Below are 15,924 nucleotides of genomic sequence, written 5' to 3'. Positions count from 1 at the left end.
GAAAACCCACCCCTTTCCCATCTCTTTTCCGGTCATTCTCTCCCATTAAGCTCGTCTATGGGCACCGAGAACCACGTCGAAGCTGCGGGCTCGTGAATAGCTAACTGCCGCCTCGTTAATTACCAGGCCCCGGCTTTTTTCCACCCTCGGTGTAATGCGATCCGACAGGAGTTGTACGAGGGTACGGAGGTGTCCGTTTTAACTTGTGTGTTATTCCCCCACGACCTCGCGAAATTTTTAACATCCAGCAGTTTCTTTACGATATCTCGTAAAGCGTGTCTTTCACGAGAGAGACCCCGTAAGACCCTTTCGCGTGCTCCTCCCGCCGAGATCTTTAAGGAGAAAATCTATCTCTTAACCATTCCCTGTCGGGTTACATGTCTGAATCTTTCATTTCTCCCAAAACGTCTCGTGTAAGTCGCATATTTCGTTAGAAAATGCACGATCTCCGGTTGAGATTTATTAAGGAAAAAAAAAAGAGAAGGGAAAACAGCGCGCATACTCTGGAACAAGTACTTGCCGAATTATGACCCACTTACTCCTCGCTTCCCGGAGACGTTTTTCAGACTCGTCTTTAATTCGCAAGGTCTTATCATATTGTGCAAGAAAGGAGAGGCAAATTAATAGTTTCCGATGACATCCCCATCTAAATATGACACTTCTATCGACATTCCTAAGGGAGAGGAGCTCTCGGTTTTCTTCTTCTTTTTCTTTTTTTTTTTAAGAGATGGCATTCTCGATATGCATCGTCTTGATTCTGGTATTGACGCGGCATTGACATATCGCATTTCATATTACGGAGTATTTCCAGACTCTCATACGGCACCATCGGGGAATCGCGTGACACGAGTTAACGTTCTACATCCAATAAGTTTTGTTTGCTTCGGTGGGATTGATACCAAATCCCCTTTTCGATCGTGCCACGTGGCTTTCCTCCCGTCCGTACGGGAAGCGCGATCGACAGTCCGGGGCAATTCCGGGGGAAGAACGTAAATTATGTGCGTCACGTAATGTTGCCGCTTCCGTGAACCACTAACGGTCACGTCCCAGTCACGCTTTCTTTTCTCCCCCTACACCCCTGTGTCTTCCCCATAAGTAATTCATTCCGTCTCTTCCACGCGGCGCGAGTTGCACGGAGTTTCAAGTTCGTTACGTCGATCTAATTGCGACGGTTTCTGTCTCGCGGCCGACCCTCTGAATTTCAAGTATTTTTCATTTTAAGCGATCTCTCGGGGGATCTCTTAGCGTCCTCGCGGCGCAATCGTCGCCTCCCACAAAGGATTTTATTTTTCAAGATTACGTGGCTCTCACGCCCGCTCGTTTTCCGTTCACTCGGCGCGCGGAGGGCTCGGTAATAAGTTCCGTAAGCTTTCGCTCAGGAATTCCATTCGGACGCGGCTCGCGAGAATAACGGACGATTAAATGTATGGAAAATCGAGTAACGAGGGGCGCGACAGGACTGTCCGAGGACGCGACGAAAAGTCGAGAGCTTCGTGAACTCGCCGCCCGTTGACCTGTTTCTTTCTGTTAACCCGACCGTCCAACTTCTCTCTTCCGGATCCGCTCTAACTTTTCTTATTTTTCTCGCTTTTCCAATGTTTCTCCCCCGGAGAGTAAATGGCGCCCAGAGATTCGGCGCGCGGTTCATGTAAAATTCCAATTACGTCTTAATCTGCGAAATGGTGTCCTTTCCTCTTTGATTAACTCGTAATGGAACGTTAATGACTTCGGGCCGAAATTGGACGCCATCGACCGCTCTCATAAGTAATCTCGATGCCAACCTTTTACGTTTCTCCCTACCTCCCGTTTTTTTCTCTCTCTCTCTCTGTCTCTCATTCTCTCAGTTTCTCTTGCTTTTCCCGTTTGAGTCTTTTTTTTTCTCTCGACATGGCTCCTCGTAAAACCGAGGCGCGGCGAGTAATGCGTAACCGATCGACAGAAGTCTCTTCTCTCGTGTAGGAAAAGGAGGATGGACCGGTGTACAAGTTTTACGAGACCATCCGCGATTTCGGGGACGACATTATGACCTCCATCAATCAGCTGACTGATGTTACCCTCTTCGCGCCCAGCAACGACGCGCTGGAGGAGCCGGGCGTGAAGCAGATGCTGCAGGACAAGAACCGCATGAGGGAAATCCTCAAGCTCCACTACGTCAAGGAGCGGCTAACCCTCGAGAAGATCAAGAGCAAGAGCGTCAGCCAAGTAAGTCCGTTTCCTTCTTTCCGTGCGAAATTACATTGACGAGATTAACGTAAAACTATAAACTGATATTAACTAATTGCCGGGTCATCTTCGAAGTGCTTATCTTCTCGAACAGATAAAACATCGTATCTGAAATATTAACCAAATTGAGTGAGGCTTACTGTCGCCAGTGGTAACTGAACACGGGGGAATTGTTTCAAAAATCGACCAAGCTGGCACAAAAAATAATATATATATTTGTCACGACATTTCGACCTCTTTATCGGGCCCATTTCAAGCACAATCTAATGTTGACTGAACAAATTAATTTTACGAACGAAACAGAATGAGTTCACGAGTCTGTAACAGCAAATTCATAGTGTCATATGTCTCGGTAGTCAGTGGATTTTTCATAAAAATAACCAGTTTTATTCGACATCCACTGAAGTGCGGTTGCCGCTAGTAAATTCTAGCCGCTATTAATAATCCACTGGCTAGTGAAATATTAGCTTCGCTTATCCTTCGGTCATATTTTTAGATCCTAACAGAAGTACATTCAGTTATCTATGTATGCAGCCACGACAAAACAAGACCCGTATCGCGATCTTACTTGCAAATGTCTTTTTCACATACATAACAGACGTTATTTTAAGAGAGACTTCTCGCCAGAAGCTCGACGTCGATATAATCACGCACGTGGGAGGTGTATCATCACAGTGATTAACCCAACTATTCTTTCTGCTTTTTAAAGAAATCGTTCAACGGGAGGTCGCAAAGCGGGGTAATTACAGATTCATACAGCTTTCAATGTTCCCTAGTTTTTTCTCCCCCTCCCCTTTTTTTGCGTAAACTGTTGGCAAACTCTCTAGCTGCATCCATTCGCACTGTCCGCTTTCATGCGCTTCTCGATGTTGAACGTATTACGAGCGCGAAACGAATGCGAGCTAACATTTCCAACACTAACACGCCGCGCCGGGGCATTCGGCAATCGATAGCGTCAATAAATCTCGCCCCGCCAATAGCTTTAGTAATCGAACGCCAAAGAGATTTCTATTCTTGCCGCGATACACGGTATACGAGGTGGTCGGAAAGTCACGTTGAAATTTAGCGGGCGAGATTTGACTGATGCGTCGACGCTCGGCAAAAGGAATGCATTTTCGTCCTCGCGATTCCTTCAAACTCCGCACCCAAGGGGGCAACCACCAGCTAAAATGTTGTCCCGCCGATTACAGGATTTCATCCGATTAAAAATACTTTCATCTAATTATAATTTTCTTATACGTTTGAAAATATGTGACGTTAATCTCAAAGATTCACCAAAACTTTCTCAAGTCGAGCAAGTGAATTTATGTCAAATTTAATGTTTATTGTCTAACAAGTGAAGAAACTTAAAGATAAAGACAAAGGGATATAGGGATTTCATAAAGATTTTACAATGATTTTGGAGACACTGTCCCACGATTAGATTAAGTGGTTACCCCCTTGTCCGCATCTCTCGGCGTGTCGCGAAGAAGCGGACTACGTCGCGGACCATCTCGCGGCGTGTTAAGGTCAGAGCACAAAGCAACGTAATGGCTTACGACAAAGACGCAAGCGTAAACGTAGAGAGCACACTTACCTCTAATTACTAGCGGCGTGACATTTTGACGGTATCTTTATACGCAAAATGCCCCAAGAACGTTTTTAATGTAATTTTTTTACAATTTGGAGTCCCCAGCTTCGTTTTAACACGTTTTTAAAAAGCAAAATAGCGCCAAGTAGCGTTCAAGTAACGTTAAAAATCGCAATTTTTCTTAGCAAATATTTCTAACGTCTATGTTGTATCCTAAACCAAAGAGATTTATGCCTAAGACTAGTTTTTATTTACTTCTTTTAGACATCTTACTGCTTTTGTAGCCTGAAAATGATATGTAATTTTAAGTTGTTCTAGCAAAACATCAAGGCCCGGTTTCACCGCGTTGTTTAGCTTTGAGCTTAATTTCTTCTTCGCCTCTTTCTAAAGTAACAGTTGGAAAGAGACAAAGAACGAATTAAACCAAGTTTGCCTCTGATCACGGCATTATCAAAAACATTGTCAAAATAACGCAAGAAATCTGGAAAAACAAAACGCAAACGATGCTAAAATATAACATCAAAATAACGTAAAATCTGGAAAAACAAAATGCAAAAAATGCTAAAAAATAACATCAAAATGTCACACCTCTACCAATTACATATAGCGTTACTTTTACGCTAAAGCTTGTGCGCTATCTACGTTTACGCTTGCGTAAGCTATACGTTGCTTCGTGCTCTGCCCCTTAAGCTCGTATCAGACTACAGACTCCCGACTCTGACCCGATTACTGACTCGGACTCCCGACTATGATTCAACCAATCACAGCAAAACACCGGTCGACCCTGACTGCCGACTCGGGAATAGACGCCACTCTAATTGGTTGAATCATAGTCGGGAGTCCGAGTCAGTAGTCGAGTCAACCCTCGTCTACATAGAAGTCGTAAAGTCGTAGTCGTAAGAATAGTCGACTATGATTGGTTAATTCTTACGTGTCTGACTGAATTGACCAATTACAGTCGATTATTCTTACGACTACGACCCTGCGACTCTCATTGCAGACCCCGCATCAGAGTCGGGGGTCTGTAGTCTGATACGGGCTCAATTGGTTGAATCATAGTCGGGAGTCCGAGTCAGTAGTCGAGTCAGAGTCGGGAGTCTGTAGTCTGATACGGGCTTTAGTCGGCGCGAGGCTGACTTCCCGCCACCCCGTATACCGGGGAACCGCGCGACTCGAATGAAATTGCGGAGCGGGTTCGACAGTCCGCGGAATGGATTTCTGCCGTTTCGTCGGCAAATAGGACGTAACGATAATTGCGTATTTTTGCGAGGAGTTTCCCCCTCGGGCGACAGCGGGGACGAACGGAGGAGGCGAGGCTCACCTGGCCGCGCGCGATAAGGAAGCTCGGCTTCCTCGGATTAAGTGGATTGGAAGATAAAAAAGTTCCGCGGGTGGAGACGCCTGACGTCATAACAACACGCCGGGGCTGTTCCGCTCTTAAAGTTCTGCTCGAAGTCGACCGGCAAGCCGGTTCGTTTTCGCACTTTTCGAGGCTCATTATCATCCAATCAGCATGGCGGAACTTTTCGTCGGAATAACAAGAAGTTCTCGGCAATTTTCCGCCTGCTTCCGCACTTCTACCGCCCGTACCTCACCGCCCCTCCGGTATTTTTTTTTCCCTCCCGCGCACCTTTATAGAGTCGGGAACGTCTTCGCCGACGACGGAGCTGCGAAGCCCGGCTTCGTGCCATTTATATTGTACATTCGCGACGATCGCGTACGATGTCGGACGCGCAGTTGTTGTCCCTGTCGCGTATTCCCGCGGCGTCGTGGGATCTCTCGACCAGCTTATCGCCGTTCTTTTCGCGCCGACGCGACGCTCCGCGGAATAAAATGGCACGCGCTACGTCGTTATCCGCCGTTATCAATCATACGCGTCGCGGAGCGTTGTCCGCGCGGCCCGAAAGGGTTCTCGTTAGCGCACGCGAGAACTCAATTACATTGGAGCGGACCGGCGATCGCCGGTAATCGCGATGCGCCGGGAAAATCAACATGGAGACGTGCGATCGCTCACGCCGCGTAGGTCTTCGCCGACACGCACGGTTTGTCACAGTAGTCTTATCGTATACGACAATCTTTCTGTCGCGCGAGCAGACGTAAAGGCGGGAGGGGGGGGGGCGCGACACCTCTGCCTCCCGCGGTACGCGCGAACGCGCCACCGGGCGAGGAAGCAATCAGTTGAGATAATTCTCGCGCAAAACCGATAAACTCCTTCCTCGTATGGCGCCGGACGAGTTTATTGGCTCTGCGGCATTGTTTGCAGATTTGCCCGTTATCTGTACGCACTGTCGAATTTATAGGGCGCCGCCGCGCCGCGCCGCACCGCGCCGGTGCGACGCGTCTCGCAAATCCGCGGTGAAAAATCATACCTCGATTGCGCCTCGCGGGTTCGCGGTAAAAAAAAAAGGCGAGAGGAGCGCGAAATGCGAGTCGCATCGCGCGAACGGTACGGTCGGGAAATACGCCGGTCCGGTATCGCGATATGCGATTGCAAAGCTCTCGCGCGGGTAGTATCGTTTTGCAGCTTTCGAACGAACGGAACGTACGATCGGAATCGCGAGTACATAATAATCCGCGCCGTTAACGTTCGCGCCGCGATTCTACGGAAGGGGCGAGGCCCAATTTCGATCGGGGCGATTTCCGACGACCGGTCGGAATTGTCTCTCCCACCCCAAAGAGTCCGTCCTCCGAGTCGATCGACGAGCATCTCCGTCTCGCGCCGAGACTGATTTAATAATAAGCGAAGTCGCAGCCTCCTCGGCGAGGAATCCCGTCCGCGATGTTACGTAGCAGGATTCCCTCCCGCGGAACATTTCCGTTCTTTCCTCAAGGCTTCCCCGAATTCTCATTGTCATAAATAAGGAATCGAGCCCATAAACCAGAATAAACGAGCATTATCTTCCTGTTTGACGAAGCCGCGCCCCGCGAGCGTCTGGAGAAACGGGGGGGTGGCGTCTAATATCCCGCGGGAAAACTCGCGGAGCGAAAGAAATGTAAAGCAGCGTCTTCCTTCTTCGGGGCCCTCGCTTTTCTCGTCGTCGCGGTACACGTCCCCGCGGTTGTCTACGCCGTAGCCGGCTCGCGTTTCCGATATAATATGTATTATTTTCGTAACTCCCGTGCGCTCTCTTCACGGTTAAGTTTCCGGAACTTCCGCATCCAGATGGTCGCGGGGAATTCGATTTCGAACTTGGCGACGGCCCGAAAGGATATTCCCTTTCGGAAGCGTTTCCCGGCCGGTCGCGCGCTTGCCGGCGAAGGCAATCTAATTCGTTTCTCCGTTGCCGAGCTTCAAATAACAATGAATATTAATGAGCCGCGTTCGCGAAGCACGAATCGGCGAGACGAAGTTCGCGGAGGCGTCGCGCGGACCCGGGGATTTCGCGGGGAAACCGTCCGCGGCGGAAACTCGCCGAATATTTGACGATCTTCCGGAGAGGTAGACGGAGTAAAACAAGATCCCTCGCGTTAAAATCGAGAACGGGAATCGGGGGAGACGGAAACGTCGCGCGGAAGTTCCCTTCCCCAAATAGCGCGGTGATACCATAGTGTAACTATAGTACGTTCACTCTCTGTCGGCCCTTTGATCTTTTCGGTCCCGCTCACGTGGTATTCCGCCATTGCTTCGGTCAGCAATCCAGCGGTGCGTGCGTGTGTGTACAGTGACGGACAGAATGACCGCGACGCTTTTCCTTTTCAACGAGTTTAGGCACTCGAGAGAGATAGAGATAGACCGGAAACGCTCAAAATGGTCTCGGAATGGCCGTCGAGTAAAATATTCCCCGGAGAAGAAGATTTTGATTCGTCGATCTAAATGCGTGTTCCTAAACTCGTTAGAGAAGAGAGTGTCGCGACCGTTCTGTCCATCACTGCACTTACTCGTCAAAGCTACACAGCCGCACACCGATTTCACCAAGGGGTTAACCACTAAGATGTTGTCCCACCGATTACACGATTTCGTTTGGTTTCATCTGGTTACAAATAATCTCACTCGGTTGCAAATAATTTTCTCCTATACGCACGTTTCAAAATATGCGACGCTGCTGAACCTCGAAGAGCCGTTAGATTTCCTCAAAAATATATTTTTCTTATTTCGCTAAGAAGTATTTGCTTGCAGAAGTAATTGCAGTCATGATTGTAGTATTCGGTTAGGTAGAACACGTGTTTCCTTGCTTTCCCACTTTTTTCCCCCTCACTATCTTTTTCTACCTAAAACGCTCGGTCCAGTATTACTATGTCTATGGGTATGACAACCACAGATATAGCTGTCCCAAATATTACTATTTATTGGGGTTGTGCCAACCCCTAGACATGCGGTAACCATATCGGTCTCTCCGTGCACACATACAACTTTTCTGGGCCCTGGAACCAAATCGATGTCGGATGCGCAGAAGGGATCGACGCGAAACGAAACAAATGAATAGTTATGCTATGGTGATACCGTGATTGGGATCGATCGGGGGCCACGTGCATCGAGATCTCTCTCTCTCTCGCGTTGGGGCGCGCCGCGATGAATGGCCGCGCGGAACGAGCGTTTTCAGCGCGGTAACGCGCCCGCATTAATTTTCCAGTTGGATCGGATTCGTGGGAAAGCGCCCGGTGACTTACGAGCTCGACGATGGCCGGATTCGAGAAAGAGAGAGGGTGCCGGTACGCGCGCGGTAAAATTAATAATTACAACTGGCGGCGGCCACAAATCTAGCGCGTTCCAGCTCACCGATATCTGGATCGCGCGCCGCGCCGTACACCCGTCCGCAACGTCGACTCCCGGAGCCATGAACGCAATTACGCGAAATCTCCGATACAGCTAATTACACTTCAATATCCATCGAGCCGCTTCAATCATTCAGCAACGCCAATACGGGATGTTGGCTTTAATTACTCCATCCGCTCGTTAATAAATTAACGTTCGATCAGTATAAATAAACATTCGGCCGCGCGGGCGCACGGAATGGCAATGGGGGCTGTGACGTTTGTAAAACGTGGGCGATCGCTCCGCGATCGTTCGTTCGACTTACTCGCGGCCGAGTGGTGGAACCGTCGCCGTGCAGGACGGTTGAAAAGTCGCGCGACGTTCGCGGACTCTAAATCTCATCGTCGAATCCGCGGGAAAATGAGAAATGGCGAAACGATGCGATTTAATACGGTTGCGGTGCGACAGGGGGACGGGAGGTCGGGGCGACGTTATTAATTAATTTGCGAATGGATTATCATAAAAGCGGCCGCGCGAGCGCAGCGAACAGGTGCGCTAATGCCGATTCGCTAATTGCTGGTGGTTATATGGCGCATCGATCGGTAATATCGCCCGTTATTTACTGCGCCGCACGCACTGCACGGACGTGCGTACCAATATTGACTCTGCCGAGCCTCATGCACTACGAAACGGTGTATATATTAATCATGGTAAACAAAGGGTAAATCGCCCTTAATCGGAAACAACGCGGCAGTACCTGTGCGGCGTGACATTTTCGCATGGCCGCCGCCGCGTGACCGCCCGTTGATTAGGACGTTTCAAAACCTTCCCTTCCTTTCCCTTCGCCGCCGGTTCCGTTCAATTTCACCCGCGAGCTCGCAAACTCCCGGATGCGACCCAAACTCTCCCCCTCGACTTGAAAACAATTAAGAGCCACAAAAATGCACGTGCCATATAACGTTGCGCTTCTCAAGAAACGGGGGATATACGCGGCTCCTTCCAATCGCGACAAGACCAATTTGCATTAAACCGCGCCAGTCGCGTCGGGGCTAAAAGGGAAAATAATTAATAACTCCCGTCCGAGAGTACGATAAGCCAGCAGCCCCCGCGGAAAAATATGCTTTGCATCAGCTCACGCACGCATGCACGCACGCACGAGACCTTTGCGCGCCGCGCCAGACTGTGCGTATTTCCTTCGATGCTGTCTTTCTATTTTTCCTCTCTCTCTCTCTGTCTCTTTTTTTTTATCCGGTCCGATTTGCATTAAGCACCGCACGCACCGGCGCGCTAATTTATCGCCGAGATATGTTTTACACCGCTTTCATGCCTCGCGCCATGGCGCGCGCGCGCGCCTCGGAAGAGCCGCTGATGAAATGATAAAGCACTCCCGAGGTAGAGGAGGCACCGCGAAACGTGTCGGGCTGGGCCGCGACGTAAAATTCAATTTTATTCGCGATATCGCCGCGAAAGTACTCCTCTCCATTTCTCTGCACTCGCGCGTTCCATCCGTTTCACGTTCATATTTTAGGCATGCGTTATTTAAAGTTCATCAGGTCAAACATTCTCGCTCCCTTTTCCTCCCCTCGGTCGGGGGAGTAGACGAGATCCGTTCCTTTACCTGAGGCATGAAGGTTTAAATACGCGGTTTAAACCGTTTGAGGAAATATTGTTATAGGAATCTGATCTCTTTAGATTTTTCAGGCTCTCCCGGATATTCCCGAATCACAAATATCAGCTCGCTAGGATCCCTGAAATAGTGGAATTTTAATCACGCGAGTGGTACGGTTAAATCAGATAAGTCTGACTCGCGAAGACGACTCCGGTTCCCCGATATTGATAAAACATACGTATAAATTTCCGCGTGGATTTCAGAACGAGCCCAGCAAAGGTAGATAAATCAATTTCAATTTCCCTCGTCGCGCTCGCGTTTCTTTTTTCCGCTTCAGTAGCGCGATTTATTTCGTTACGATCTACACACTCGTAATTAATTTATTCGACGTCGTACTCCGCGCAAATAAAAGTCCCATAGCTTTACGCGCGGCTAATTGATAACAGCGAGCGACGAAAGGCTGGGATAAGAAATTAATTGCGCAGACGTATCACAAGTGGCGAGCGCTTATCAAGGACGATCGCATGAGTGCTTAAAAGTTCCCTTCTTGCACCTTGACAGAATTAAAAGCGTCCCACCTTAAAGCGGACAGCAGCTTAAAACGGTCGTGTGCGGCAAAACATTTTATTTATTCACGGGATATTTCTGCCGAAACGACGAGGCCAATTTACAAATTAAATTTTAAGGCGCGTCGCATCGGTGCAACTAGAATCTTAATAAGCCATCGGAATTTTTAATTGAGAACTCGCATGATGTTTACCGCCCCGACGAGTTTCGTCGAAATCTATTAGTTTTGCAGAAATTCAGAATTTTTCGGACACACCCAGAACAAACATTTATTTAGGTTAAACCGAATGAGATACGTTGAAATCACGTTCCTTTGAATCCACTAAATCTACTAAATTTTTAAAAACTTCAGATGATTACTTTACCATGTCTGGCAAATTTTTGTGTTTAAACTCACAGCGTTTCGACCACGGCTTGTGGTCTTTTTCAAGTGATAATTGTGTCAATAATTCCGTATGGCAAATCAAAAGAACAGATCTTAATTTCACGAACGGCAGAACATATGTGACTGAGTACTACATTTTTATTTACTTGTATTAAAACAATCGCCAGATTTGAAGAAATTGTGTTTTAAGCCTCAGCCAAAAACCCTGGCTGAGGTAATACTTTTCGCAAGAAATTTTCGGTATTAAAACGTTGGCCGGTTAATGCCGTCTAAAAAGCTTGATTATTGAAGAAATGGTGTTAAAAATTTCGTCGATTATCGAGGTTTATCAATCGCGCAAGTTCTTGGAATTCAGGCGTCGAACGCCGAGCGCCGCACAGTGGGGCAAAATAGTACCTTTTCGTTCAAAATAACTTTTAGCCAAAAGTATACAACCGACTTTAATAATTTTGATCTTAAATTAAAGCTTCCAAAATACCTGAGAAATCTGTCAAGGCCGATTTTTGATCAATGTTTTCTCTTTCCTTTTTATTTACGTGCAAATACGAGAAAATGGAAATGTAGTTCGCAGTTTCAAGATCGCGATATTTATTTAAACTTTGAACAATCACTTGGAATTTTAAACAGTCTGCTACAAATTGATATTTGATTTAAATAAATTTACAAAAAGCAGAAAAACGTGAAGGTGATATACTTTTGGCCGGTACTGTATATGTTCTGCGCACACATTGGTGCAGATTCGATTAACATCTTTTTGTAAATTTATTTAAATCAAATATCAATTTGTAGCAAATTGTTTCAAATTCCAAGTGATTGTTCAAAGTTTAACTGAATATCGCGATCTCGAAACTACGAACTACGTTTCCATTTTCTCGTATTCAAACGTAAATAAAAAAAGAAATAAAAAACGTTTATCGAAAATCGGCCGTGACAGATTTCTGAGGAATTTTATAAGCTTTAATTTAAGATAAAAATCATTAAAATCGGTTGTATACTTTTGGGTAAAAGTTATTTTGAACGAAAAGGTCCTATTTTGCCCCACTGTGCGCCGGTTCCGAGAAATGACGTAGCGCCGTAAACACTTGGGGCAAAAACAGTCTAATCTCATTGTGCCTATCATTGACGCGGCGACAGTCGAGCGGGTCGGCCCGCGCCGCTCCGCATATCGTATTATTCTTTCTTGATTACGGGAAGAAATCGCGATCGCTCTCTGTGAATAATCAGCGATCGATGTCATGGCGTGTTCGCTATCGATGCTCGGTTAACCGGCAAGGCAGATATCTCGCGCGATTCACAACGTGAAATCTGTACGTCCAGAAATCAAAGCGCTAGCTAACTTGGTATTGCTTCTTCATTGCGGGCGATAAATTGTTTCTTCAAACGATGTTCGTACTTGGCTACATCTCGTATCGTCGCATTGAATTTCTCATCGCCTCGAGTACAATCTGTAAATTTAAAGAAATCATTTCTTCAAATAAAAAGTCTAGTATGGTCAAAATTCAGAGAAAATTCGTTTGGTTTCAAAGAAACTTTTTTCTGGGTGCAATCGCGCTTCCAATCTAATATGCAGTAACGATAATGTGCGAGGACTCGAGTAAAGATGTTCCAGACAATACTCCGAATCCCAGGCTCACTTTGCAATTTCAAAAATGTGCTCGCGGTTAGCTCTTTTGAAACATCCCGTACACAGTTTCTCGGTCTCGATGGATAGATCTCGGGGGCGCGGATGAACGTCAGGAAAGTAACCGGAAGTGGCTCTGAGTGCACGCCGGGAAATTCATGAGAGCTGGATCAGCCGGAAAAGGGATCGTTGCCTCTTGGCGTTCTCCATACCAAGCTTTTCCATTCCGACATCAACGACTGAGGAGCGAATGAGAAGAGAGCGAGAGAGAAGGAGACGGGGCAAAGGCCGCGGGGAGACAGGTCGAAAGAGAGGGTGTCGATTTGCAATCCGGACGATATTTGCAAGTTAAAGACTCGCACTGCCGGCTGAAGCACGACGCACGCCGCATCGTCCGGATAATCCGGCGGATCGAAGGGATTCGTTTCGCCGTCGCGATCCCTGCCGCGGCTCTCTTTCAAGATCAAATTTCGCGTCCGCCCAAGAAAGCGGATCGAAAGTGCTCCGGGACGTTCCGTGGCACCGCGATCGCGCGATTTTCGCCCGGAGATTGTCACGCTGATGGCCCCCCTTTGACGTCGTAATTGCGATATAATAAACACGTTTACTTTTACAAAGCGCGGACCGTATCATTTTTCACGTGAGCCTCGAAGACGGAACCACCGGTACGATCTTTATCCTCCAACGATCACGGGAGACCGTTCCAGCGGGGATGATGAAAAATAAGAGCAGGGCGATAAACGCAAAGAACAATCAACCGTTTAAGGCATGAACTGATCTTTTCAGACTTTTCTCATCGGACCTCTGATCCCCTCCCGTCAATATTTATTAGCGCGTCCCCGTGTTGTGTGTATGTGTATGTGTGTGTGATCGCATGCACGTAACTTTGTACGAAACTTATACCCCTAACTGCCTGGCGTCTCAAACCTGCCATCTTCGTGCCCGCTTCTGTGCGCGGAGAGACGGAAAGGCGCTGTAACTTTCCGTCTCGTCTCCGACTGTGCGAATCCATAGGCGCGAGTTCACGCTTGATCCTCTCAAACAGATTTCTCCACGCTCGAATCTCACGCGCTGCGGCTCTCGTACGCGCGAGCTGTCTCCTTTTTAATTATCGCGATTACGTGAATTGAAATCTCTCTGATCGACTCGAGGGAGGCGGCCCGACTCGAGCGTTGAGAATCGCGCGCCTACGAAGAACCTGTTCGCTGCGCAGCGCCTAGCGTCTTTTTCCATGTGCGTTTCCTTTTGTGTGCGAAGAATCGGGCTCCTTTCGCCCGTTCTCTCGCTTCCTCTTGCTCCCCGGCAGTTTTGATGTCACCCTCGAAGCGCCGTGAACGTTTTACTCACGAAGCCCCGCTCGGATTCTTGCAGGTGTCGACCGCCGCCGATAGGAAGAAGCTCTACTTCAACGTGGTGCAGGGTCCGAGGGAGAACCAGACCGTCACCGTGGAGGGCGGCGGCGTGAACGCCACCATTATCACCCCCAACATCGCCGCCACCAACGGGATTATCCACATAATCGACAGGCTTCTCGGGGTGCCCTACACCACCGTCCTCGACAAACTCAGGACCGATCCGATGCTCAAGTGAGTCCCTCACCCTCCTCTTCATCTTTATTCATCTTTATGCAAAGCGACTCGGATCATCGACTCTCTGGAATCTTTATGAAAGATCTCGAGGCGTCGCGCCGGTTGCATTCAGAACCAAAAGAGAAAAAAAAAGAAAAAACACGGAAAGCGGACGGGGGCCGCGACATCCATTACCCGGTATCGCGATAGCGTCAACTTGTGATTCCGTTTAATTTTACGAGTTCGCGTCTCCGTTGTGCTTAAATCTTTAATTTCACGTACGTTTTCCGGAGCAACGCGAACGGGAATTATGCAAATCGTTGCGCCGAGGCGCCCGGAATTTCCACTCCATTTCGCATTTCCCTCCCTCCGCGGCCACGAGATACGGGACGCCCCCTCCCCCCCCCCCGATTTTCTATTCGCGCGACGAAATGATACACCGGACGATTTGTCTCCCGCTCGGAAAAAGAAGTGGTATCTCTGTCCCGGCGGGTCCAGGGGGCTCGGCGCGTCTCCTCGGGCACACGTGGGCGCGGTCGCGCGAACACGTGCGAGCCCGCCACCCACGTGCCAGATACGATCTTCGCGAGACGCCACCGTCGCCACCGCGCCTTACATCCACTCCTGAATGAGAATCTTATCCGCGCGTGACCCCCGACGCGCACCTTCCTTCCGCACGACTCGCCCACCCCCGTCGCTCGACCCTCCGCCCCTCTCCTTCGAATTTAATTAAAATAACGCAACAAATCCCCATTCCAATTACCGCGGGCCCCGTCGACGTAAAAAACTATAACCGTGGAGTGTGTCTTACGCCCGGAATTGCATAGTTCCGCAGGGCACCACGTCGTACCTATTAAATTCGTAGCCACCCTCCCACCCGCACCCCCGCGCCGATATTGCCTCCTTGTCCAATTTAACGGTCGGTACTCGAAGCGCAAAAAGCAAATAAACTCACTCGGCGAGATTACGCCGCTGGAACATACCGGGTTCGTCGTACTCTCGACTGCATCTAGACTCGCCCCGTTTAACTTCGGGGCGTTGTCTTAGAATCCGAGAGAGATTAGAGAAGAACCCCGGGCATTCGCGGACCTCCGGGAAACGATTACTCCGTGGGATCAAGGTATCACGGGATCGGTAGAGAATCGAAGACAGAACCTGAGAAGTCCAACATGAACGAGTTGAAAAATTCACCGCGAGTCACAGCTACACGGCGAGACCGGTACGGCTACCACGTGTCCAATTAAGGTTGACGCAACCCCAATAAGTAGTGATATTTGGGACAGCTGTATCCGCGGTTGTCGTGCCCACATTGGTGTGACAAGTAGCGGTGGCAACTGCCTGGGTTTTGTGTAGATGAAGAAACAATGTGGATGCCACTGCCAATTAAACGGCAACATTTTTATTCTAGTTATTTTTTGCCCTGGCCGGTCTTTCCGTGTAGCAATTAACAGATCTGTCGAGCAAGGGTTTCCAGAAGATCCGCGTATTTAGACGCCACGGTCTACGAGGGACTGAGATGCAACGGCGGGCCGAGGTTTCCGCAGTGGAAGATTGTTTATGTACGCTGATCCAAATAACCGACCAACAATCGTGCCCCGTCATACCGTCGGCAGCTTTCCGCGCGAAGAGAGCTGTGGATTATCTTCTGATTTAAAATTATAATTGATAACCCGCGGACGGGGGGGGGG

At 48.6% G+C, this 15,924-nt stretch overlaps 1 protein-coding gene across 2 annotated transcripts in view; it reads left to right on the top strand.

Moving 5' to 3' along the window:
* LOC105560981 (fasciclin-1) overlaps positions 1-15,924 on the top strand; it is a 274,172-nt gene that overhangs the window by 252,381 nt on the left and 5,867 nt on the right. Inside the window, exons 9-10 of one of the 2 annotated variants that reach the window (XM_012010571.1) lie at positions 1,960-2,202; positions 14,040-14,254. In XM_012010571.1, the coding sequence (XP_011865961.1) occupies positions 1,960-2,202; positions 14,040-14,254 (458 nt within the window). Of the gene's footprint in view, positions 1-1,959; positions 2,203-2,932; positions 4,340-14,039; positions 14,255-15,924 lie in introns of those variants that run through there. The other variant, XM_012010572.1, reaches the window with a different exon arrangement.

The sequence above is a fragment of the Vollenhovia emeryi genome, unplaced genomic scaffold (assembly GCF_000949405.1).
Source record: "Vollenhovia emeryi isolate VEMERY1.0 unplaced genomic scaffold, V.emery_V1.0 DF939215.1, whole genome shotgun sequence".
NCBI classification, from domain to species: Eukaryota; Metazoa; Arthropoda; class Insecta; order Hymenoptera; family Formicidae; genus Vollenhovia; species Vollenhovia emeryi.
Note: the sequence above shows the minus strand (reverse complement) of the source record. Positions and strands in the feature narration are given on the sequence as shown.